This window comes from Bison bison, unplaced genomic scaffold, assembly GCF_000754665.1.
Source record: "Bison bison bison isolate TAMUID 2011002044 unplaced genomic scaffold, Bison_UMD1.0 scf7180017864141, whole genome shotgun sequence".
Taxonomy (NCBI): domain Eukaryota; kingdom Metazoa; phylum Chordata; class Mammalia; order Artiodactyla; family Bovidae; genus Bison; species Bison bison.
Genome location: NW_011494713.1, coordinates 2,466,965 through 2,491,817, shown reverse-complemented (window position 1 = coordinate 2,491,817; position 24,853 = coordinate 2,466,965). Strand labels below are relative to the sequence as shown.

The 24,853-nt window shown below is 36.7% G+C and overlaps 1 protein-coding gene across 4 annotated transcripts; it reads left to right on the top strand.

Moving 5' to 3' along the window:
* The first annotated feature begins 31 nt into the window (after positions 1–31).
* On the top strand, positions 32–15,105 carry RMI1 (RecQ mediated genome instability 1). Of its 4 annotated transcripts, XM_010840054.1 has the most exons (5): positions 32–306; positions 903–1,079; positions 5,451–5,511; positions 12,268–12,363; positions 13,016–15,100. In XM_010840054.1, exon 5 carries the CDS (start codon positions 13,052–13,054, stop codon positions 14,924–14,926), a length of 1,875 nt encoding a protein of 624 aa, XP_010838356.1. In that variant the 5' UTR covers positions 32–306; positions 903–1,079; positions 5,451–5,511; positions 12,268–12,363; positions 13,016–13,051; the 3' UTR covers positions 14,927–15,100. The 4 variants fall into 4 exon arrangements, with proteins under 4 accessions (XP_010838356.1, XP_010838355.1, XP_010838357.1 ...); XM_010840053.1 differs by lacking the exon at positions 903–1,079 and having other exon boundaries at positions 13,016–15,105; XM_010840055.1 differs by lacking the exon at positions 903–1,079 and having other exon boundaries at positions 32–198.
* The last annotated feature ends 9,748 nt before the right edge of the window (positions 15,106–24,853 follow it).

The following is a 24,853-nucleotide window of genomic DNA, read 5'->3' as shown; positions in this document are numbered from 1 at the left end:
GCGCACAGGGAGGGGCGGGTGTAGGGGGTGCTTCTGGACCTGAAGGAGGCTTTCAGGGGTAGGAGGAGGGGCGTGAGCGCGCGGCAAATCGGGCGGGAAGCAGCGAAAAAGGGTTAGGGCGCGCGCTGTGGCGGTTCCTAGTCTCACGGTCGCGTGCCCGGGAACTGCTGTTGCGCGAGGGGAAGGCGGGACGCCCAGGTCGGTGTAGGGCCAGATGAATGCCCCCGTTTCCACAGCCCACATTCGCGTCTTCTTCCCTCCCCGGTACTCCCCTCCCGCCCATGCTGCAGGGCGAGCTGCGCGTTGGTAAGTGCAGCCAGCTTGCCGGCCCGGCTCACGCCGCGCTAACCCGCTGTCTGTAACGGGCCGCAGCGCCCTTCAGGCGTGGCCCGGGCAGGGGGCGCAGCCGGCAGGTTGCGGTCCGCGGTCGGCTGGAGGATCGGGCGGGATTCCGAGAAACGGTGGCAGTCTCGCCGGGCTGTGGCGGTCGAGCCTTGGAGTCCTGTACTCTTCGCCCCCTTTGCTTCCGGCCGGGAGCCTGCGCTCCCAGGGTCTTTACCGGGCTCTGCGTTCTGATGAAACTTTTTTTGCCCTTTTCTTTTCTTTATTAATGGGGCCTGTGATACGAGTATTTTATAGTGTCGTTGCTGTAGTTACGTGTGAAAAATTTCTGAAAGTACTGCTTTCATATCCTACAATGAATGCAAATCGCAAAATGAGCTGTAGACATCCGCTTTCCGTTCACTCGCCTTAAATCACCCACGGTGTGTCGGTAGTGACTTAGACTAAACCTCTCGCCCTCATATAGATATGTTATCGTCCTAGAGTGTTCGGGTTATACTTAGTGTTCGGCTACTTCTAAGGCCTTTGTGTCAGGCTTTGATGGGTTTTTTTTTGTTAAGGCCCTTAGGTCCAGAATCGGTGACAAACCTTGGAAATTACCAGTAGTAGTACCCAGTCTCCGCATCCCGACTCAACCCTCCAGCTCTCAACCACAACCCCAAACTTGTGTTGCAAAGTGAAAATGTTATACGTTACACATGAAGCTAAATCTACCGTTAGAATACACATTTTTTTGGGTAATGATGAATTTGTGCTGATTCATTCCATTGTAATTTGATTTCCCTCTTGAATACTTTGCAAATTAGATGTAACCAGCATCTTAAAAAGTGTGTGATTTTGACCATCTATTTTACTTGCTTAATATGGAAGAAAACTCTTTTTAGGGGAAACTGAGGACTTCATGAAGCACCAAATATTTACTGGCGGGAATGGTAGTTAAGTACTGTTGGAGCATAATGTCTGGGATTGTGGGGTTTATAAAAGGCTCTCTGAGTTGTTTTTTAATGGCCCCCATCGTAAAGAATATTATAGTCTTGTTGGGAAGTAAAACTCAATGTGCGTTTGGTTTTATGATACATAGTTCAAATTCTTATTTAATGTTCAAGAAAAGTTGATTGAATGTATGAAGGGGCTGGGGATATTTGGATTATAGAGATTTAATCTGCCAGTCAGGATTTGCAACATTTAATTGAATCTGTCTTTCAAAACCAGGGACACTTCACTAACACAAATAGGCACATATAGGATAATGTACTAAGGGTGGTTTCTTTCAAACTAGTATTTCTGTTGAAACCATCATTTTCTGCCTTGGTAAACAGTGATGACTGGTGAGCAGGAACGCAAAGTAAGCAGCTCTTAAGAACTTCCCAGTTTCACTGTCTTCTGATTGGACCCTCAAACCTGAAAACTCTTATTCCCCTTTTCTAGATTTTTTTTTTATCTAATTGTTTTCTTCCTTTACCTTTTAAAATTTGCTGTTTAGGTTTACTTTTTAAATAACAAGAAAGTCTGTTTTTTACAAACAATTTTATACCTGCTTCATTCAGAGACTTGCCAGTTTGAGGAAGGTCTGTCTTTTCGCCAACCTTTCTTTCATCCTCTGTTATTTTCAGCCAAGCTGTGTTATATCTGCTTATTCAAGGACTTAGCAACTTGATTGACATATTGTGCTCTTGTGTAATTAATTGTGTGATTATTTGGACTCCTGATGAATTTAAGTCTGGTATTACTTAGCTGTGGAATTTACATAAGGTAAACTAATATAATTGAGATTGTACTCTAGTCAGCTGGATGATTATTTAGAATTTTGTAACTATTATTTTTTGAGTTTGTGCCAGACTTTGTGCTGGCCGTTTAATGCTTGTTACAGTCCTGTGAGTAAATTGTGGATAAGACAAAGAGAAGTTAAGGAACAAGTCTAAGGTCACAAAGCGTAGATGGGAATCAGACTCCTATACGTGTTTTCCGTCTTTCTCTTGTATTAGGTTATGGAGGATCCACAAGCAGCTCCACTAATTACTTCTTTCTGATTTCAGCCATTAAATATAAAATTTTCCCCATAATTTTCAGAAAGTGTCTTCTCAAAATTCTTGGGTTACCTTAATGTTATCCCCAAGAGTTAAAAACAGACTTACGTGTATTTTTTAAAGTAAAGGCAGTGGAAACATGAAATGGTTATAACTTAAATATTTGTTAGTGCTTTTAAGTCTTAACTATTGATTGAATGCCACATACCATGTCTAAAAGGATGGTACTTGTGCCTCTTCTATTTGTTAAAAAATTGGAATATGTGAGGCTGACTGAAAATTAACTTATAGATGAAATTTGTATAAATCTTAGTATTGATGACTGATATTATAGAATTTTCCTACTCTGTTCTCTTCTGCTCAGTTCCTGCAGTCAATATCTAGAATGTAGATTGCTGTGTCAGCCAAGTTAAGCAGGAGCAAGATGTAACTCAGTTTTTAAAAAAATAATGTTTTCATGATTATAAAATTAATGGAGATTAATGTAATTTTACATATGGTCTTTTTTCCTAACAAAATAAAATAACATATTTTCATGTCATTAAATAGTCCTTAAAATATTTCTTTAAAAAACTATTTCCTGGATCCAGTGTGATTATGTATGTATTTATTTTACTGTTGTTGAACATTTAGTTTGTTTTTTTCCACACTGTAAAAGCTTCGTGATAAGCACTCTGGCACATAAATCTTTGTCCTTATTTCTGAGTGTTTTCTTAAGATTAAGTTTTGAAAATAAAAGAAGTAGATCATATGGTGTGAACATTTCTTACTGTACAATTTCAACAACATATACTTTTTTTATATTCTTTTCATGGACAGTGATGTTTTTGAGGATCAAGGGCTGGGAAATTGTGGTGCTCTAGCTGACACCTGGAGAAGGCAATGGCAACCCACTCCAGTACTCTTGCCTGGAAAATCCCATGGATGGAGGAGCCTGGTGGGCTGTAGTCCATGGGGTGGCGAAGAGTCCGACATGACTGAGCGACTTCACTTTCACTTTTCACTTTCATACATTGGAGAAGGAAATGGCAATCTACTCCAGTGTTCTTGCCTAGAGAATCCCAGGGACGGAGGAGCCTGGTGGGCTGCTGCCTATGGAGTTGCACAGTCAGACACGACTGAAGTGACTTAGCAGCAGCAGCAGCTGACACTTCCCTTCTGAGTTGCTTACCTGCAGTGACCATGGTTACTCAATTTCTCAAGAAAAGGAGGAACAAAAACCTTAGAAATTCTCTTGAAGGAATAGATGCAAGTAATACAATTTACTAATTAAATACAATTAGTAAATAAACTCCTTAATAATTTAATTAACACAATTAAATTATTAAGGAGCTCAGTTATTGAAACCCAGTCTAAACTTTATAATTTCACATGATAATACTTTTTCCATTTAGCAATTTAATAAGCTTTTCTTTTAATAATTTAATAAGCTTTTTTTTTTTACCTGTAGGAAAAAAATTTATATGTTAGAAACATCTTTTTATAAAATTGTTTTAACATGCATTTGTAGGCACTAAATTATGTTTTATATCAATATGCCCTCTACCTGTCTTTGCTGTTAAATGAAGAATTCTATGCATATTCTATGCAAATGTGCATTTAGTTATGGTAATGTTGTTATAAAATTATAGTACATCTCTGGAAGTGGAGATCCAAATCCTGAGGGTAGTATTTTAAGAAAATTATTTATTAGGAATTTGTCCAGACTACTGTCTGAAAGGATTTTTGTCACTTTCTGTGTTCAACAACACAAACAAGGAAATGCATGTTTGAAATAAGTACGAAATTTAAAAATGAATACATAAGTCTTAAAATATCAGTTTGTGATATTTAAAAAAAATTAAAACTGCTTTATATGGTACTTTAGTAGAGTTATAGCAAAAGGAAAAGTAATAGTGATAACACTGCTTTGAAGCTATTACAAAGATAGATGCAGTAGGTGATGTGTTTCTTTCATTTGACTTTGTAAATGAAATAATTTAGAATGTACTAGGTGAGCTTGTCATTTATATGAGATCAGAGCAAAGTCTGTTGATTGTTAATACTGTAGTGCTATTACAAACTAGCCATTTATGAATATGTTTTGTATGCACGTGGGTATATGTAAATGAGAGACTGACTTTACTTTCTCTTTTCACTTAAGTCAAACAGCATCTAGAAAATGGTATACAAATGGAGATTAGCAGAATCTAGTTCAGAGCCTGATACTATGTATGATCTTTATGTCTTTAATCTTCATGCCTGTTTCATTCTCACCCAAATAGAAGACAGTACCTACCCTTTCTATCATAAATGACTATTTTGAGGTTTAGGTAATATTACAGATGTAAAATAATATATTTTGAAAAAGTTTAAAATCTTAAGAGGTTTTAATTTTTACTCACCCTTTTCTTCACTTCTCTTTATACAGCTATACTGCTGCTATATAGAATTGACACCACTGAAATTCATTTCTTTAATTTCATTTTCTATCCAGCCTTGACCTTTTCAATTCACAATCAGTCAGTCTTCCTTTTTTTTTGGTTTCTTCCTCCTCCTAGAAGTATTAACAGTATTAACTCCTACTATTTAACAGGTTCATGTAGAAAATGGCATTTGTGTTAAGTGTCTGCATGTAATAACTTAGGGGTGTATATGGTTATATACTATACTGTACATCCTGAATGATTCATAGTACAAAACATTCTGCAAACAATTTAATTGATGTGGCATTTATACTTGCTAATTCATTTAAATAATTCTAACTACCAAAAGTACACTTTCTTGATTTCAGTTTACTTAATGACTGTCATCTCATTACAACACCCCTGCCAATTATACCAGGCCCATTTGCCAGTGTTGTGGTGGTTAAATTTTAGTGAAGAAAATAAAGTAACTTACTGAATGAGTACACCTGAGAGCCTTGGATATAGCTTAATTTTTGATGTTAATAATGTCAACAGATAAAAATAGATCTATAAAGTACAGATCTGTGTCTTGAAGATAAGATATCACTCAACTATGGCATCATAAAATCATGCTTGGAGATTTTAACATGCCTTATTTTAATTAATTTCATGTGTTGATGGTATTTTGTTCTAGGTCCATCTTTTAAGCATACAGCTGAACTTGGTTTATTCAATTTGAGAGTATCTTTTAAGAGGTGAGTTAATCTATATTCATTATGATTGCTGATATATTTAGACTAATTTTTACCATCTTGTTAATTTCTGTTTATCAGTTCAGTTCAGTCGCTCAGTTGTATCCAGCTCTTTCCGACTCCATGGACTGCAGCGCGCCAGGCCTCCGTGCCCATCACCAGCTCCCAGAGCTTACTCAAACTCGTGTCCATTGAGTTGATTATGCCATCCAACCATCTCATCCTCTGTCATCCCCTTCTCCTGCCATCAGTCTTTCCAGCATCAGAGTATTTTCAGATGAGTCAGTTCTTTGTATCAGGTGTCCAAAGTATTGGAGTTTCAGCTTCAGCATCAGTCCTTCCAATGAATATTCAAGACTGATTTCCTTTAGGATGGACTGGTTGAATCTCCTTACAGTCCAAGGGACTCTCAAGAGTCTTCTCCAACACCACAGTTCAAAAGCATCAATTCTTTGGTGCTCAGCTTTCTTTATCGTTCAACTCTCACATCCATACATGATTACTGGAAAAATCATAGCTTTGACTAGACAGACCTTTGTTGACAAAGTAAAGTCTCTGCTTTTTAATATGCTGTCTAGGTTGGTGATAGCTTTTCTTCCAAGGAGCAAGCGTCTTTTAACTTCATGGCTGCAGTCACCATCTGCAGCGGTTTTGGAGGCCCCAAAATAAAGTCTGTCACTGTTTTCACTCTTTCCCCATCTATTTGCCATGATGTGATGGGACGAGATTCCATGATCTTAGTTTTCTTAATGTTGAGTTTTAAGCCTGCTCTTCCACTGTCCTCTTTCACTTTCATCAAGAGGCTCTTTAATTCCTCTTTGCTTTTTGCCATAAGGGTGGTATCATCTGCATATCTGAGGTTATTGATATTTCTCCCGGCAATCTTGATTCCAGCTTGTGCTTCATCCAGTCCAGCATTTCTCGTGATGTACTGTATATATAAGTTAAACAAACAGGGTGACAATATATAGCCTTGGCATACTCCTTTCCCAATTTGTAACCAGTCTGTTTTTCCATGTCCAGTTCTAACTGTTGCTTCCTGACCTGCATACAGGTTTCTCAAGAGGCAGGTCAGGTGGTCTGGTGTTCGGATCTCCTTCAGAATTTTCCACAGTTTATTGTGGTTCACACAGTCAAAGGCTTTGGCATAGTCAATAAAGCAGAAATAGATGTTTGTCTGGAACTCTCTTGCTGTTTTGATGATCCAGCGGATGTTGGCAATTTGATCTCTGGTTCCTCTGCCTTTTCTAAATCCAGCTTGAACATCTGGAAGTTCACGGTTCACGTACTGTTGAAGCCTGGCTTGGAGAATTTTGAGCATTTCTTTGCTAGCATTGAGATGAGTGCAATTGTGTGGTAGTTTGAGTATTCTTTGGCATTGCCTTTCTTTGGGATTGGAATGAAAACTGATCTTTTCCAGTCCTGTGGCCACTGCTGAGTTTTCCAAATTTGCTGGCATATTGAGTGCAGCACTTTCACAGCCCCGTTCCCTTTGTGCCTTCTTTTGGATTGTTTTCTTTATTCTGTGTTTTTCTCAGCAAATTTGAAAATCAGTTGTTATATTTCTATCATTTTGGTGTTTGTCTTCAGTATTTTTATTAAGTATATAATTTACAATCAGTAAAATTTATGTTCTTTTTGATGTATAGTTCTGTGAGCTTTGACAAACATTAGTCGCATGACCATTGCTGTTACCTGTTACTATGGTGCTGCCTTTTCCATTGTTGTTATTCAGTTGCTCAGTTGTGTCTGATTCTTTGCAACCCCATGGACTGCAGCATGCAAGGCCTTCCTGTCCTCCACTCTCTCCTGGAGTTTGCTCAAGTTCATGTCCGTGAAGTTGGTGATACCTTTCCATAATGCCCTGTAACTGGAATTATACAGTCTTTGTCTAACTTTTACCTAGCATGCTGCATTTGCTATTTGTTTCAGTCTATTTGGGCTACTATGACAAAATAGCATAAACTGAGTGGTTCATAAATGACAGAAATTTATTTGAAAACTGAAAAGTCCATGGTCAAGGTGATGGCAGATTTTGTGGGTGTCTGATAAGGACATGCTTCCTGGTTCTTGGATGACAGCCTTTTTATAGCAACCTCTTGTGGCAGACGGAGAAGGCGATGGCACCCCACTCCAGTACTCTTGCCTAGAAAATCCCATGGACGGAGGAGCCTGGTAGGCTGCAGTCCATGGGGTTGTGAAGAGTCGGACACGAGTGAGGGACTTCATTTTCACTTTTCACTTTAATGCATTGGAGAAGGAAATGGCAACCCACTCCAGTGTTCTTGCCTGGAGAATCCCAGAGACCTGGGAGCCTGGTGGGCTGCCGTCTATGGGGTCGCACAGAGTCAGACACGACTGAAGTGACTTAGCAGCAGCAGTGGAAGTGGGGAGTCTGAACCACTGAGCCACCAGGGAATTTCTATGAGGGCTTCATTCTCATAATCTAAGCACTTCATAGAGGCCCCACCTCCCGATACCATCACATTGGGTATTAGGATTTCAACATACGAATTTTCTGAGGGAGAATATCTGTAGCAGTATTCATCTTTGTTATTGCATTTATTAGAAGTGTATTCTTTTTTAACACTGAATGATATTTCATTGTAATGATGTACTATTATTTGTCCATGAAGGACATGTGGGTTGTTTCTGATTTTTGGTGATTATGAAACAAGCTGCTGTAATTGTTCACATACAGATTTTTAATGAATGTAAGTTTTCATTTCTCTTGAGTAAATACCTAGTAATGCTGGGTTGCATGATGAGTGTATATTTAACTTTGTAAGAAAATACTGAACTGTTTTTCTTCCTAATAAACTGCTAAACTGTTTTTCTTCCTAAAAATCTGCTAAACTGTTTTTTAAAGTGATTGTGCTATTTTGCTTTCCAACCAGCAATGTATGAGAATTCCAGTACTTGGAATTATCAGTTGTCTTTTTTATTTTAGCTATATTTTAATTTTAGATTTCCGTAATGTCTTGTCGTTTTGCATATCTTTTGGTGAAATGTCTATTCAGCTCTTTTGCTCCTTTTAAAATTAGTTTGTTTTCCTATTGAATTTTTAAAAAGATTTTTTTCTTTTTTTTGGTGTGGACAATTTTTAATTCATTTTTATTGAATATGTTGCATATTGCTTTTTGTTTTATGTTTTGTTTTTTCGGCTGTGAGTCATGTGAGATTTTAGCTCCCCGACCAGGGATTGAAGCCACACCCTCTGCATTGGAAGGTGATGTATTAACCACTGGACTGCCAGGGAAGTCCTCCTATTGAATTTTAAAATTATTTTTGTAATCTAAATATGTCTTTTGTCAGTTACCTATTTCTCCCAGTCTGTGGCTTGTCTTTTGTGTTTGTTTGGCTTATCTTTATACTTTAAGCAGTGTCTTTCATAGAGCAGAATTTTAAAATTTTGGTGAAGCTCAATTCATTAGTTTCTTTCTTTTATGAATTATGTATGCTTCTAGTGTTGTATCTGAGAAAACTTTTAAGAAATTAAGATCACAAAGATTATTCTCCTAACTTTCCTTCCCCTTAAAAAAATATAATTGACATATAACATTTTAGGTTCAGTTGTACAACATCATAATTTGTATTATTGCAGAAAGTGAAGTCGCTCAGTCATGTCTGACTCTTTGCAACCCCATGGACTGTAGCCCACCAGGCTCCTCCATCCGTGGGATTTTTCCAGGCAAGAGTACTGGAGTGAGTTGCCATTTCCTTCTCCAGGGGATCTTCCCGACCCAGGAATCAAACCTGTGTCTCCCGCATTGCGGGCAGACTCTTTACCAACTGAGCCACCAGGGGATCCCTATTATTGCAGAACTCACCACAGTTAAGCCCAGATGACATCCATCACCACACTTAGTTAGAAAATTTTATATTTCTTGTGATGAGAACTTTTAAGATCTACTCTCTTAACTTTTAAATATGCAATATAGTATTTTAACTACAGTGACCATACTGTACATTACATTTCTATGACTTACTGATTTTATAACTGGAAGTTTGTACCTTGTGACCCCTTTCGTCTGTTTCGCCCACCCCTGACCTCTGGCAGCTGTCAATCTGTTCTCTGTTATATATGAGCTTTTTTTTTTCTCCTAGCTTTTTTAGTTTTCACATTTATATCTGTGCTTCATTTATAGTTAATTTTTGTATGTGGTATGAGGTACTGGTTGCGGTTTAAGTTTTTGTGTGTGGAGATATCCCTACCTCTTTGAGAATATTAATAATAGTTTTTTTTGAAGTTTTTTGTATTCTTTCATAGTCACTTTATTCTTATTTTTTAAACATTTAAGATTCTGCATTTAAAAACAAACTTCTCCAGGTATAAATTCTTCTCTTGGTTGTGTGTCCTGATGTGGCTCATCATGGTAATTTTCCTCAAATATAGTTTTGGCTTGAGAGCTCATGTTGGATAGAGGTTTTTCCCTTTGGTGTGTTTTTGGAGTTGCTTCAACCTGCCCTCTGACTGGCATAGGTCTAGATCAGCTGTGTCCTTAGAGATTTGGGTATTTACTTTAGTGAATAGCCTGGTTCTGGACCATGTTGTATTCTATACAAGTTGTATACTCTATGTATCTATTCTTAGATTATCTCTGTTCTCTCCATAGGCCATAGGTAGGTGCTGAATAGAACATTTTTGGGCACAATTCTAGCAAGTAGTCTGTTGTGCCCTATAATTGGCATACTAGGCCCTTAGAGCCTTGTAGCTTTCGCCTGCAAGTCCCCTTTTCCTGGTGTCTTTAGTGCCCGCTTAAAACTCTAAAGTAAAAGTTTCTCAGTCGTGTCCAACTCTTTGTAACCCCATGGACTGTACCGTCCATTGAATTCTCCAGGCTAGAATGCTGGAGTGGGTAGCTCTTCCCTTCTCCAGGGGATCTTCTGAACCCAGGGATCGAACCCAGGTTTCCCCAGGTGGATTCTTTACCAGCTGAGCCACCAGAGAAGCCCAAGAATACTGGAGTGGGTAGCCTATCCCTTCTTCAGGGCATCTTCCTGAGTTCCTGGCCCAGAAGTTTTTACTCTTTGTTATTGAGTGTAGCTATGTATTTAAAGTTTTATCTTGTTTCTTGTATATCCTTCTAGATAGAGGTCCTATATGTACAAAATCAAGAAGAATATGCTTATTGTCCTTTCTTTTGTACACAAAAGTTAGCATGCTGTGTTTTGTTTTTCTTAGCAACAAGTTAGAGAATATTTCCATTTGGTAAACCAGAGGGCTCGTGTAGAGATTGTTGGTTTCTTTGTTAAAGAGACATGCTGATTTGACTCTACATGGTTTATTTTTATCAGAATGGGCATGGACCTCTCCTACCTCTCCTATCTGTTTTCACATTGTTTTTCATACATGATTTAAAATGTATCTGTACTCTTAATTATTTTCTTCAAAGTAAAGATTCATCAGTTTGGTAGTTATGACCTTCTTAATTCTTCCTCCTAAAATGTTATTCTTGTATTTCTCATAATAACTGTAACTCTTCCTTTAAATTTTAACCATTTGTTGAATTAGTAATGTGACTACTTATTTAGGGTCACAGAGCTTGTAAGTAAAAGAAATTTGGCACCAGAGTTGTACACTGAACCTCTGGATTATATGTTAGTCTCCTTTTTTATTTCATTTTTTTAACACAATAAAGGGTTTTTACTTTTAAATGTCTATCAGTATATCAAATAATAACATGTTAACAAATTCTTGAATTCTGTCATCTAGTAATTTTGATTAAAAAATGCTAAAAGTAGCCCAAACAATTTTACTAGCATTCATTGTTTTTTTAGCCAGAAAGGACTGTTTTAAGGCTAGATGCTGCTTAGTACAGGTTACAAATAACTACTTACTATTTTTTTCATAGATAAAGCCCCTGACCTTCAGAAAGCTTTAGGGGAAAAAAAATTAATCCCCCTTTTTAAGTTAAAAATTTAAAAAAAAACTATACCTACAAAAAAAGTCAGTGTGTGTGTATATGTATATGTATAGACACATATTTGTCGCTTGAGCTAAAAGATGTAGGAAACCAGACAATATATGCCTATTAAATTTCTAAGAAATGCAAGGTTAAAAAAAGAAATATTTGTATAAGCTCTAAGTTTTTACAAGGATGCTAGATTTACTATTTTCTAAAAATGAGAGGACCTACTATATAATATACAGAAATAATTTAATGCCTTTTCACAAGAATATGTCTTGAACTAGTCCATGGGACAGGACTTCTTCCCTGGTCCATTTATGCAGTAGTTTTTATGGATCTGCCAGATGTTGCAGACAAAGGCTGAGAGGTTATCTAGGACTTCATCCCTGTTTTGCCAGAAGTAAACCTGAAGGATAGTCATCCCTGGGTCTCCTTTTCCACGTCACTGCTGCAGCTGCCATGGCATCCAGAGCTCTGGCTTCTTTAACTTTGAGCCCTTCTCCCTCTGTAGGCCGTCAGTTTCAATTTCAGCTGCTTTGGCCTCCTTTCACCTTAGGTTGCTTGTGAACCTCCGACATCTTCTCCTATCCTTTAATTTTCACGGTAGCCCTCTGCAGTAAGGAAGGCAAGGAAGCAACCTAAGATAGAGTGTCTAAGTTTCTTGTGGTCCCTTGCTTTTGTTTATTTCATTCCAAACCTCATGTTTTTAGTGTGTACTACCTCCACTCTACCCTGATTGATAATAGGAAACTTCAAAACCATACCATCAAACTCTTGCACTTACAAAAATAGGCCAGTGATTGTTTCTGCAGCTTCCTCTTATAACCCTTACTGTTTTTTGTCTTAGCTCTCAGGCCATTTCTGAGCAATAGAGGTTACAAGTACTCCACTGAACAACCAGTTCTAAATCCTGTCATCAAATCCTGTGCTCCTGTTCCAAATGGTAAGTTTTCTTATGGGCATATTAAAACTTTATAAATTTAGAGTCTTCCTCTGTTGAAGGAAAAAATTTAATTTGTGAGAAAAGCTTAGTCTTTTTAGTGTTTTGCTACTTTTTTTAATCATACTGAGAAAATCAGAAGTATATTTACGTGATACGACTGTTGAGAATCATTTAGATAAATAAGATGCTTTACATCAGCTAAGAATCTGTTACTTGTTATAATTTTACCTGATTATTATATTAATATAATAACTACTAACGTTGTATGTATTGCGTAGGTCTGACATTGTGCTTTACAAATGTTAATCATGTAATCCTCACAACAGCCCCATTAGGTAGGAGGTGGTATTGACATTTTATAGATGAAAAAACTAGGTTAGAAGAAGTTAAAAAATTTATGCTAGGCTGTAGAGCTTATAATTTGACAGAGCTAGCCTTCAAACCTTTATATATCTGTCTCACATTTTTTGCTTTTCTCATTGTACCATCTGATTACTTGTGGCATTTGAATTTTTGCTATGTAGAAAGTCAAAGAATTACATGCTAGAGAGAAAGTCTAAAGGTTTGGCTACTCCTGTTTGTGCATTGTAGAGAATTATAGAAACTCTATTTAGATATACTGAATTACAATAATTTTTTTGTTTGTTTTCAGGTAATAGATGCCTAATATTTCCTTTATGTGAAAGAAATGAGTGTAACTAGTATTGCATTAAGAGTTGAAACCTGGCTTTCAGCTACATGGCATGTTAAAGTGCCTGTAACGTGGCTAGAAGCTTGTATTAACTGGATCCAAGAAGAAAATGATCATGTTAATTTGAGTCAGGCACAAATGAATAAACAAGTGTTTGAGCAGTGGCTCCTTACCGACCTGAGAGATTTGGAGCATCGTCTTTTACCTAGCGGCATTTTAGAAACTCCGAAAGGAGAACTGAATGGATTTTTTGCTCTGCAGATTAATTCATTGGTTGATGTAAGTCAGCCTGCATATGCCCAGATACAAAAGTTGAGAGGAAAGAATACAACCAATGACCTAATTACAGCTGAAACACAAGTAACCCCCAAACCTTGGGAAGCAAAGCCTTCACGAATGTTGATGCTACAGCTAACTGATGGAATTGTACAAATACAAGGAATGGAATATCAGTCTATTCCAGCTCTGCATAGTGATCTTCCTCCAGGTACAAAAATTTTGATTTATGGAAATATTTCTTTCCGTCTTGGTGTTCTCTTGTTGAAACCAGAAAATGTGAAAGTGTTGGGAGGAGAAGTCGATGCTCTTTTAGAGGAATATGCCCAAGAAAAAGTTCTTGCAAGATTAATTGGGGAACCTGATCCTATAGTTTCAGTCATACCAAATAATTCTAACCAAAGCATCCCCAGAATTACGGATGTTCTAGATCCTGCGTTGGGACCTTCTGATGAAGAACTCTTGGCAAGTCTTGATGAAAATGATGAGCTTGCAGCAAATAATAATACCTCTTTGGAAAGAAGTTGTTTCATAGGTAATTCCTCAAATACTGTTCCCATCAGACAGTCAGATTTTGAAAGAGAACTTGTTATTTCTCCAAGGCCAAAGGAGAAACCAAGAAACCAATCTATGCTTTTTACTGATGAGGAATTAGATGACTTTTCATTGGAGGAGGCCTTGCTTTTAGAAGAAGCTGTCCAGAAAGAACAGATGGAGACCAAAGAATTACAGCTATTGACTTTGAACAGAACTACAGATGAAAGTATAGAGAAGTTTTCACATAGATCTAATACTCTAAATAATTTTTCTTTTATTTGCAAAAATGGAAACAATAATTGGAGTGAAAAAAATTTATCTGAGCAAATGACTAGTGAAGACAAATCTCTTAGTTGTCCATCTACTAGAGACCAAAACAGTAGTAGTCTTTCAGTTAATCATAATGTACCTCTACCCCATGATTTTACAAATAAAGGTAAGAGCTCAGAGACATATAAAATAAAACAAATTAGCAGTTCAGATGGACATTCCTTAAATAATAAAATGTTCAATGGAGAGCTAGTCAGTAATGTACCAAAAAGGAGTTCAGATGTTCCTAATGAAAATGAGCACCATTTACAGACTTGTTCTTTACAATTGTCAGAGAATAGCACTGGACTTCCTATCACCATGGATTTGTATTCTCCACCCTTTATCTATTTGTCTGTTCTAATGGCCAGCAAACCAAAGGAGGTTACAACAGTGAAAGTCAAAGCATTTATTGTAACTTTAACCGGAAATCTCTCAAGTTCTGGTGGCATTTGGAGTGTAAGAGCAAAAATTTCTGATGGTACTGCATATCTAGATGTAGACTTTGTAGATGAAATACTTACTAGTCTGATAGGGTTTTCAGTATCAGAAATGAAACGGTTGAAAAAGGATCCTTGTAAATACCAAAAGTTCCTGGAAGGTTTGCAGAAATGTCAGAGAGAGCTAATAGATTTGTGCTGTCTGATGACTATTTCATTTAATCCCTCCTTGTCTAAGGCAATGGTACTGGCATTACAAGATGTTAATACGGACCACCTTGAGAACCTAAAGAGGAGATTAAAGAAATAATTTATTGAAGTAGTATTAAAAAACAATTCAAATAAGCAAGGAAATATTTAGAATTAAATTTGTCCTTTTACTTTCACAACTTTTTGAAAAGGAAGTTTCATAACTGATTTCAGTTTAATTTTAAAATGCTTGATCATGATTGTGTGTTTAAGTTTTTTTAATAAAGTTTTTTGTAGTAAGTGTTTGCTGAATGAATTTAATGACCCATTGTTGTTGAGAAATTTTGTTTTCCACTTGTTATTTCACATAAGGTGACTGGTAAAGTATTGGTGTTTACCAATGAGTCATACTGTTGAAAGAAGGTTAACAATTATAAGTAGGTAGTTGAGTACTTCTAATTTGTACCCCAAAAGATTTGTTTATAATGTTTTTCTTAGGAAAAAATGTAAATCCAGTGGAATAGAATGTTAGACTTTCAGATGTTAATTGTTCTGCTGGTTTTTATTTTGCTGATTGTAAATATTTTGTCTGGTATATTTAAGGCAATTATTATCTTAACTAGATACCATTTCAAAGATTATATTGAATAGTTAAAAACTTGATTTTCAAGGATAATCTATTAAGAAGATCCAGTTAACTTTTGGGGGGATTAAAATAAGATGTATATCTATGTCTTTAGTTGTTATCTCCTTTCTGAATTAGTTTTACATGTAAGTCTTCCTTTAGTTTTGTTGGAAGTGCTGATTTCTTTTTCAAGGGAGGCTGTTTCCCACTTTCCCATTTTGCTGTTAAAAAATCACATTTGAAAGGTTAAGTTATTTTTATTATTCTTTTTTAAAAATGTAAATTAAAGTATCTTTAAAACATTAAATAATAAACACATGGCATTTTTAAAGAAATGTAATAGGAAATATCTGGAAGTAAGATAAATACATATATAAAAATATGATATGGATATAGCAGAAAAATATTCTAAAAATCTTTTGTCATTATTGGTTGAAGGATAATTATCAGAGTTCAAGGCACAATCCAGATTTTGCTGCTGTATCCTTTGATAATAACCACTTCTATGTCCTTGCATAGCTTATTTACTACAAGAGGCCTAAATGGATGGTATTATCTTTCATTATCTTTATTCTAAGTGTTCTCCTGTACTCTGTCTCTGTGAGTAGTGCTTGAAAGCTGTTATTAAATTTTATTTTCTCTTCATATTCAGTTACTGAAGACTGGGTATAGTACTTAACAGTCTTCCCAGGTGATGCTAGTGGTTAAAGAGCCCACCTGCCAATGCAGGAGACATAAAAGGTGTGGGTTTGATCCGTGGGTCAGGAAGATCTCCTGGAGGAGGGTATGGCAACCCACTCCAGTATTCTTGCTGGAGAATCCCATGAACAGAGGAGCCTGGTGGGCTACAGTCCATATGGTTGCTAAGAGTCAAAGTTGCAAAGACACTACTGAAGCTTCTTAACAGGCACACACACAGTACTTTACCATATCAATCCTTTCTTCTGTATTGGACCTTTGTTTCTGACTCTAGTCTTCACTGGCCTGGAGTATTCTAGTAGGATTACTAATTGGCCTGTGCTTTGTTTTGTCCTTAAGCCTTTAACCATAATTCTGCCTGAATGATCTTTCTGACCATTCTTGTTTATTAATAAACTTCTTATTTACTACTCTTTGTTGCCCTCTGATACCAACCTTTTCCAAACTCTTCATCTAGTATGTATGACCTTTTGCAGTCTGGTCCTTGCCTTCCTTTTCAGCCTTGCCTTGCCTCCTTATTCTTCACCTACCTCGTCTGCCGGTAAATTTTAGTCGAACTTGTTCCACAAATGTGGGGAATATACTTCATACTTATATTCTAGCTCACAGTAATAACCCTACCTCCCAGATTTCCACTCAACTTAAGCTTTAGATGCCCATTGAAGTGTTTCATAAATTTCCCTATCCACTTTCATGCCCTTTGTATATTGTATAGACTATTATTTATGTTTTATTATACTTTTTTGCTTCCTGTATTCTACTGCTACATTTTGGGCAGAATAATTCTTTTGTAGAGAGCTGTCATGGGGACCCTTTAGCAACATCCTGGCCTCTACATGTGATGTAGAATCCTTCCAGTTATAGATGAATGGATAAAGAAGTTGTGGTACATAAATACAATGAAATATTACTTAGCCATAAAAAGGAATGAATTTGAGTCAGCTGAACTGAGATGGATCAACCTAGAGCCTGTTATACAGAGTAAAGTAAGTCAGAAAGAAAAATATCATAAATTAAAACATACATAGAAAAGACAGAGAGACCAGAGACCAAATTGCCAACATCTGCTAGATCACTGAAAAAGCAAGAGAATTCAGGAAAAAATCTACTTTTCCTTTATTGACTATGCCAAAGCCTTTGACTATGTGGATTGCAACAAACTGTGGAAAATTCTTAAAGAGATGGGAATATCAGACCACCTGACCTGCCTCTTGAGAAATCTGTATGTAGGACAAGAAGCAACAATTGGAACTGCACATGGAACAACAGACTGGTTCCAAAATTGGGAAAGGAGTACGTCAAGGCTTTATATTGTCACCCTGTTTGTTTAACTTACATGCAGAGTACATCATGCAGAATGCTGGGCTGGATGAAGTACAAGCTGGAATCAAGATTGCCGGGAGAAATATCAGTAACCTCAGATGTGCAGATGACACTACCTTTATGGCAGAAAGCGAGGAACTAAAGACCCTCTTGAAAGTGGAGAGTGAAAAAGTTGGCTTAAAACTCAACATTCAGAAAACTAAGATCATAGCATCTGGTCCTGTCACTTCATGGCAATTAGATGGGGAAACAATGGAAACAGACTATTTTTTTGGGTTCCAAAGTCACTGCAAATGGTGACTGCAGCCATGAAGTTAAAAGATGCTTGCCCTTGGAAGAAAATCTATGACCAACCTAGACAGCATATTAAAAGGCAGAGACATTACTTTACCAACAAAGATCCATCTAGGCAGAACTGTTTTTTCCAGTAGTCATGTATAGATGTGAGGGTTGGACTATAAAGGAAGCTGAGCACCAAAGAATTGATGCTTTTGAACTGTGGTGTTGGAGAAGACTCTTGAGAGTCCCTTGGACAGCAAGGAGATCCAACCAGGCAGGCCTAAAGGAAATCAGTCCTGAATATTTATTGGAAGGACTGATGCTGAAGCTGAAACTCCAATACTTTGGCCACCTGATACAAAGAACTGACTCATTGGAAAAGACCCTTTAGCTGGGAAAGATTGAAGGCGAGAGGAGAAGGGGGGGTGGCAACAGGATGAGGTGGTTGGATGGCATCACCGATGTGATGGACATAAGTTTGAGTAGGCTCCAGGCGTTGGTGATGGACAGAGAAGCCTGGTGTGCTGCAGTCCATGGGGTCGCAAAGTCAGACACGAGTGAGTGACTGAGCTGAACTGAAAACATACACATGGAATTTAGAAAAATGGTATTGATGAACCTATTTGCAGGGCAGGAATAGAAACACAGACAGAGAACAGACTTGTAGACACAGTGGGGGAAAGAGAGGGTGGGATGAATTGAGAGAGTAGCGTTGAAACATCCCTTATCTTATGTAAAATATTAATCCCACCAGGCTCCCCCGTCCCTGGGATTGTCCAGGCAAGAACACTGGAGTGGGTTGCCATTTCCTTCTGCAATGCATGGAAGTGAAAGTGAAGTCGCTCAGTCGTGTCCGACTCTTAGTGACCCATGGACTGCAGCCTACCAGGCTCCTCCGTCCATGGGATTTTCCAGGCAAGAGTACTGGAGGGTGCCATCGCCTTCTCCTGGCACTTAAATTACCTGTGTGATAATCTCCAATTGGGAATTTAACATAAAAAAGAATGACCCTGTGGGAACCTGGCAGAAGCAAATGGAAAGTGGAAAAATGGGTATAATCAGATCATCTTTAACTTCTTAGGAGTGAATCTGCTTTCAGAGATTATATGTTCTTTGCTCCTGCATTCTGTGTATCTTATATGTATTGATCGCTACTCTAAGCCACCACTGCTTGTGACTGGTGGGTATATCTGCTCAATTCTGGAGTTAGCAGGCAATAAAAGAAATGCTCAGAGAGCCATGGACTTAATATGTGCAAGAGGGAAACAAAAGAGAAAAGATGAAAATATCAACAGGGGATTGGGTATTTTAAAAAACTAAAAGACTGTAACAGCTGAAATTTTGAAAAGTCAATGAATGAGCTTAACACCAGGTGAAACACAGCTGAAGACACAGTGAAATTTGGTCAGAAGAAAAAATTCAGAGTATATAGAGACAAGAGGATGGAAAAGAACCAAAAAGTGATAAAACACCAAGAAGGGCTAACATTAATGTAACTGTAGTCCCCCCAAAAGAGAGGAAATAGAGAATACTTAGAGTTAATGCTTAAGAAATTTTACAATTTAGGGAAATCAAGCTGCAAATTCTGGAAGTCACACAAAACCTGAGCAAAATATATTCAGAGTAATCATACCTGTGCAAATATCAATACCATTGAAAGCTAAAAAAAAAAAAAAAAAATCCAGAATCCAGAGCAGTGAAAGAAGGCATATTTCAAAGCACCAGAATATACCCAGTGTGAATCATGATGTTGTGCACCTGTAACATAATGCCAATTTTACTTCAGTTAAAAAATTTGGGAATCAAAAGATGGGATGTCATTTTCAAAGTGACAAAAAATAAGTACCAACTGAAAGAGTTCTATACAAAGCAAAAATGCCCTCAATAGTAAGGGTGCAACTGGTAAAATTAAGAAAATTTCATACACAAAAATAATTATTTCCCTAACTACACAAAAATGTCTTTAAGCAGAAGGAAAATGATAACCAAATGGAAACTTAGAGATGCAAGAAGGAATGAACAGCTGAAAGAGTAAATATATGGGTTAAATGAATAGTGATTTTGAAATGGAAATAATGTTTTGAGGGTTTAAAAAAAAAAAAAAACAGAAAAACCCAAAGGACTAAACTACATGAAAACAACAGCATTTAAATTGGGTGAGGAATAAAGAAAAGTATTTTAAGGTCCTATGTCTGAGAAAAGGTTAAAGTTGTAGTTTTATATTAGACTTGAATATTCAGAGTTTTATGTTATAATAATGAGTATCTACACTGAAAGATTTATAAGAGTTTATCACTATATATGAATGGAATAAAAATAACAATAACAAAAAGTATACTCAATACAAAAAGCAAGAAAGAGAAAAGAACAAAATGGTGTATAGGAAAAACATTTGGTGAGGTGGTAAATTTAAATCCAAATGGATCAGAAATTACATTAAATGTAAATAAGCTAAGTCTTCCTATAAAAGACAAAAATTGTCAGTAACATAATCCAATTACAGTCAAACTTTGTTTTATTGTGCTTTGCTTTATTGCAGCTTTTATAAATTGAAGGTTTGTGGCAACCCTGTGTCAAGCAAGTCTTTGGTACCATTTTTCTGACTTATTTTAAAGTATATACATCTTTTTAAAAAGACATAATGCTACACACAGTCTACAGTACAGTGTAAACACGGGCTTCCTAGATGGCTCAGTGGTAAGGAATCTTCCTGCCAGTGGAGGAAATGTGAGTTCAATCCCTGGGTCAGGAAGATTCCCTGGAGAAGGAAGTGGCAAACCCACTCCAGTGTTACTGGCTGGGAAGCTGCATGGACAGAGGAGCCTGGTGGGCTACAGTCCATGGGGGTTGCAAAAGAGTCAAACATGACTTAGCAGCTAAACAACAGTGTAAACAAAACCTTTATGTACACTGGGAAAACAAATTTGTGTGATTGACTGTTGTGATAATTGCTTTATTGTGGAGGTGTAGGACTGAACCCACAATATCTCCGAGGTATGCTTGTATATACAAGAGACACATAAAATGTAAGAATGCAAAAGAATGAAAGGATATAAAAATATATATAAACACTGGAAAAAAGCTGCTATGGCTATATTAATATCAAACAAGTTTGGGCCAAAGACTTACTAGTAGTAAAGAGAGTTGATAAGACTAATTCAACAGGGAGATTTGGCAATTCTAAATATATAGAATTCAATATATTGTGTCTCAGTTTATCAGAGAACTACAAGGAGAAATGAGAAATCTGCAATCATAGAGGAAGATCACATAGTAACCAAAATAGGTAGAGTTACAGAAAATACTATTGACCTAATAACCGTGTATAGGCTACTGTACTCAACAAATAATACAGTTTTTCATGGACACATGGAGCATTTACAAAAATGACAATTCTCTATACTGGAAAGCAAATCTAAACAAGATTAAAAAATTTGTAACCAGAGCATAATTCTTTGATTGTAATTAAAAAACAAAAACAACAACAAAGGGGGAAGGGTAGAAAATGTCATGTTTAGAAAATACAAAACATACTCCAAAGTAACCTTGGTTTAAGGAAGAATCCACAATGAAAGAAAATATTTAAAAAATAAAGTATCAATGTATGAGGTGTGGACAAAACTGCTTAGAGAAGCACTTTATATTTTTATTAGAATAAAGGCTAAAAGTCAGTGAAAAAGAAAGTGAAGTCGCTCAGTTGCGTCTGACTCTTAGTGACCCCATGGACTGTAGTCTACCAGGATTCTCCATGGGGTTTACCAGGCAAGAGTACTGGAGTGGATTGCCATTTCCTTTTCCAGGGGATCTTCCCAACCCAGGGATCGAACCCGGGTTTCCCACGTTGTAGGCAGACTTACTGTCTAAGCCAGCAGGGAAGTCCTAAGTGAGTTGAACATTTATCCCAGTATGTTATAAACTGCAAATGAAGCACAAAGAGGGAAGAAATAAGAGCTTAATTTACTGAAATAGGAATCAGATGTCATAAAATTAACAAAGTTAAGAGTTGCTTCTTTGAGAAGATTAAAATGAAGGAAAAAGTATGAAGACACAAATATCGGAAATGAAGTGGAGATAATCACTGCTTAATCTACATACATTAAAAATCTAAGAGGATATGAATAACAATGCTGAGGCATTGAACAGTTTAGATGAAATGATCAAATACCTGAAAAACTACAGATAGAAGAAAGACAAATCTGAACCATTCCATATTTGCTAAAGTAGTTATTTCTGACAAGGAAATAATAGTCTTCAATTAATGGTATTGGGACAATTCCATAGCCACATGCAAAAGAATGAAGTTGAACCTATACCTCACATTATATACCAAAATTAACTCCAAGTTTACTGAGTACTCATATGTAAGAACTGTAACTTAAAACTCTGGAAGAAAACATAGTTGTAAGTTTTTGTGACCTTGAATGGGACAATGGCTTTTTAACACGTGGCAACCAAAGTAGAAGCAGATAAATTGGACTTCATAAAATTTTTTAAAAAATTGTGCTTCAAAAGGCTCATCAAAATAAAAACTCTCAAGAGTGAGGAAATATATTTGTAAATTATATATCTGATAAAAGACTACTATCTAAAATTCCTCAACAATGAAAAGACAACCCAATTTAAAAATGGGCAAAGTGTTTGAATAAATATTTCATCAAAGAATATCTGTGAATGTCCAGTAAGTACATAAAATGCTCAACATCATTAGTCATTAGGGAAATGCAAGTGAAAAACACAGTTAAGGTACTATATTTCACTGCTGCTGCTAAGTTGCTTCAGTCGTGTCCAACTCTGTGCGACCCCATAGACGGCAGCCCACCAGGCTCCCCTGTCCCTGGGATTCTCCAGGCAAGAACACTGGAGTGGGTTGCCATTTCCTTCTCCAATGCATGAAAGTGAAAAGTGAAAGTGAAGTCACTCAGTCATGTCCGACTCTTAGCGACCTCATGGACTGCAGCCTACCAGGCTCCTTTGTCCATGGGATTTTCCAGGCAAGAGTACTGGAGTGGGTTGCCATTGCCTTCTCCAATATACTCACTAGGATAGCTATAACAAGACAATGATAATTTTGGCAAGAATGTGGAGAAATTGGAACCTTCACATGTTGATGGGACTATAACATGGTACAGCCTTTTTGTAAAACAGCCTGTCATTCCCTAAACATTTATGATATGACTTAACAATTACATTCTTGCCTGAGAAAATTGAAAGTGCTCACACAAAAACTTGTATATGAATATGCATAGCCGCATTATTCATAATAATGAAAAAGTAGAAACAACCCAAATGTTCATCAACTGATGAATGGGTAAACAAAATGTAGTACATACAATGGAAAACTGTTCATCCATAAAAAGGAATGAAATATTCATAAATGGAACAACATGGATGAGTCTTGAAAAGCATTATTCAAAGTGGGAAAAGTGACACAAAAGACTATGATCCCACTTACATGAAGTATCCATAATAGTTAAATCCATAGAGACAAAGTAATTCATGGTGGCTCAGAGCAGGAGGGAAGATGATCAGTGAATGACTGCTGATGGATACAGAGTTTCTTTGGGCGATGATTTACATGCTCTGAAATTGGTGATGGTTGCACAACTTTATTAGTATACTAATACAGTCAATCGTACACTTTGTAAAGGAGATCTACTGTTAAAGAGCTCACAAATCCAAGCTTAGATGGCATCCCCACAGATTCTTTCAAATATTAAAGTAATACCACCCTACATAAATTCTTCCACAAGCTGGATAACAAGAAAATATTCCCCAATTCTTTTTACTAGGCTGACGTAACTTGGAATCTGCATAGGAGATTGAAAAAAAAAATTGCAGACTAATCTCATGAATATAATTTCAAAATATAACTTCTTCCTAAATACTAGCAATTAAACCTGAAAATATAAAAAGAATACATCATGACAAAGTGAGGTTATTTCAGGAATGCAAAGATGGTTTAACCAGTCAATGTAATTCACATTAAGAGATAAAAACTAAAGCCATTAAAAAAAAAAAAAAACTAAAGCCATTCTTGGATGTGGAAGAAACATTTCATAAAGTTTATGTATTCATAATAAAAACTTAAACTAATAAGAAGTAGGTTTCTTATCCTAATAAAAGGTATACATAAAACCTATAGTGGACATCATACTTGGGATTAAGACCAGAATATCTACTGTTTACTACTTCAACTCTGTGCTGGAGGTCATAGCCAGAATAATAAGGCTAGAAAAAACAAAATGAAACAGGTGTTGGAGAGAAAGAAATAAGCCTCTTTATTTATTTGCCAGTGACGTGTATGTAGAAAGTCCAAAATCTATAAACTACTAGTAGGACATGGTACTTGTCAAGGTTACTGTATATAGGACAATTAATACTTGATTATGTTCTTATATATCAACAACAAGTAAGAGAAACTGCTATTTACTTGCATAAACGTTAGCTACTTTGGAATGAAAGTAATGAAAGATGTATAAGACTTCTACACTAAAATTGACAAAATATTGAAGATATAAGTACATTAAGTTCATAGATTAGAATATTCAGTATTTTAAAGATGTCAGTGCTTCCCAAATTGATTTATGGATTCAATGCAATATCCAATTTTCAGAAGAACATGTAAGTGTAAATCGAGCTGATTCTAAAATTTATATGGAACTTCAAAAACTTAAGCTGTGTCACCCCAAATACTTCAGCAAGTATTTCCTATAAACAGTTACAATATATGTAATTAGAATAGGAAAAAAAATTTATGTGGAGTAAAGGATGTTGAGAAACGCTGGGCTGGAAGAAGCACAAGCTGGAATCAAGATTGCCGGGAGAAACATCAATAACCTCAGATATGCAGATGACACCACCCTTGTGACAGAAAGTGAAGAGGAACTAAAAAGCCTCTTGATGAAGGTGAAAGTGGAGAGTGAAAAAGTTGGCTTAAAGCTCAACATTCAGAAAACAAAGATCATGGCATCCAGTCCCATCACTTCATGGGAAATAGATGGGGAAACAGTGTCAGATTTTATTTTTCTGGGCTCCAAAATCACTGCAGATGGTGACTGCAGCCATGAAATTAAAAGATGCTTACTCCTTGGAAGGAAAGTTATGACCAACCTAGATAGCATA

Bases quoted from the DNA above. Each gene is read 5' to 3' on its own strand.
- RMI1 (XM_010840053.1), top strand. From the start codon at position 13,052: ATGAGTGTAACTAGTATTGCATTAAGAGTTGAAACCTGGCTTTCAGCT.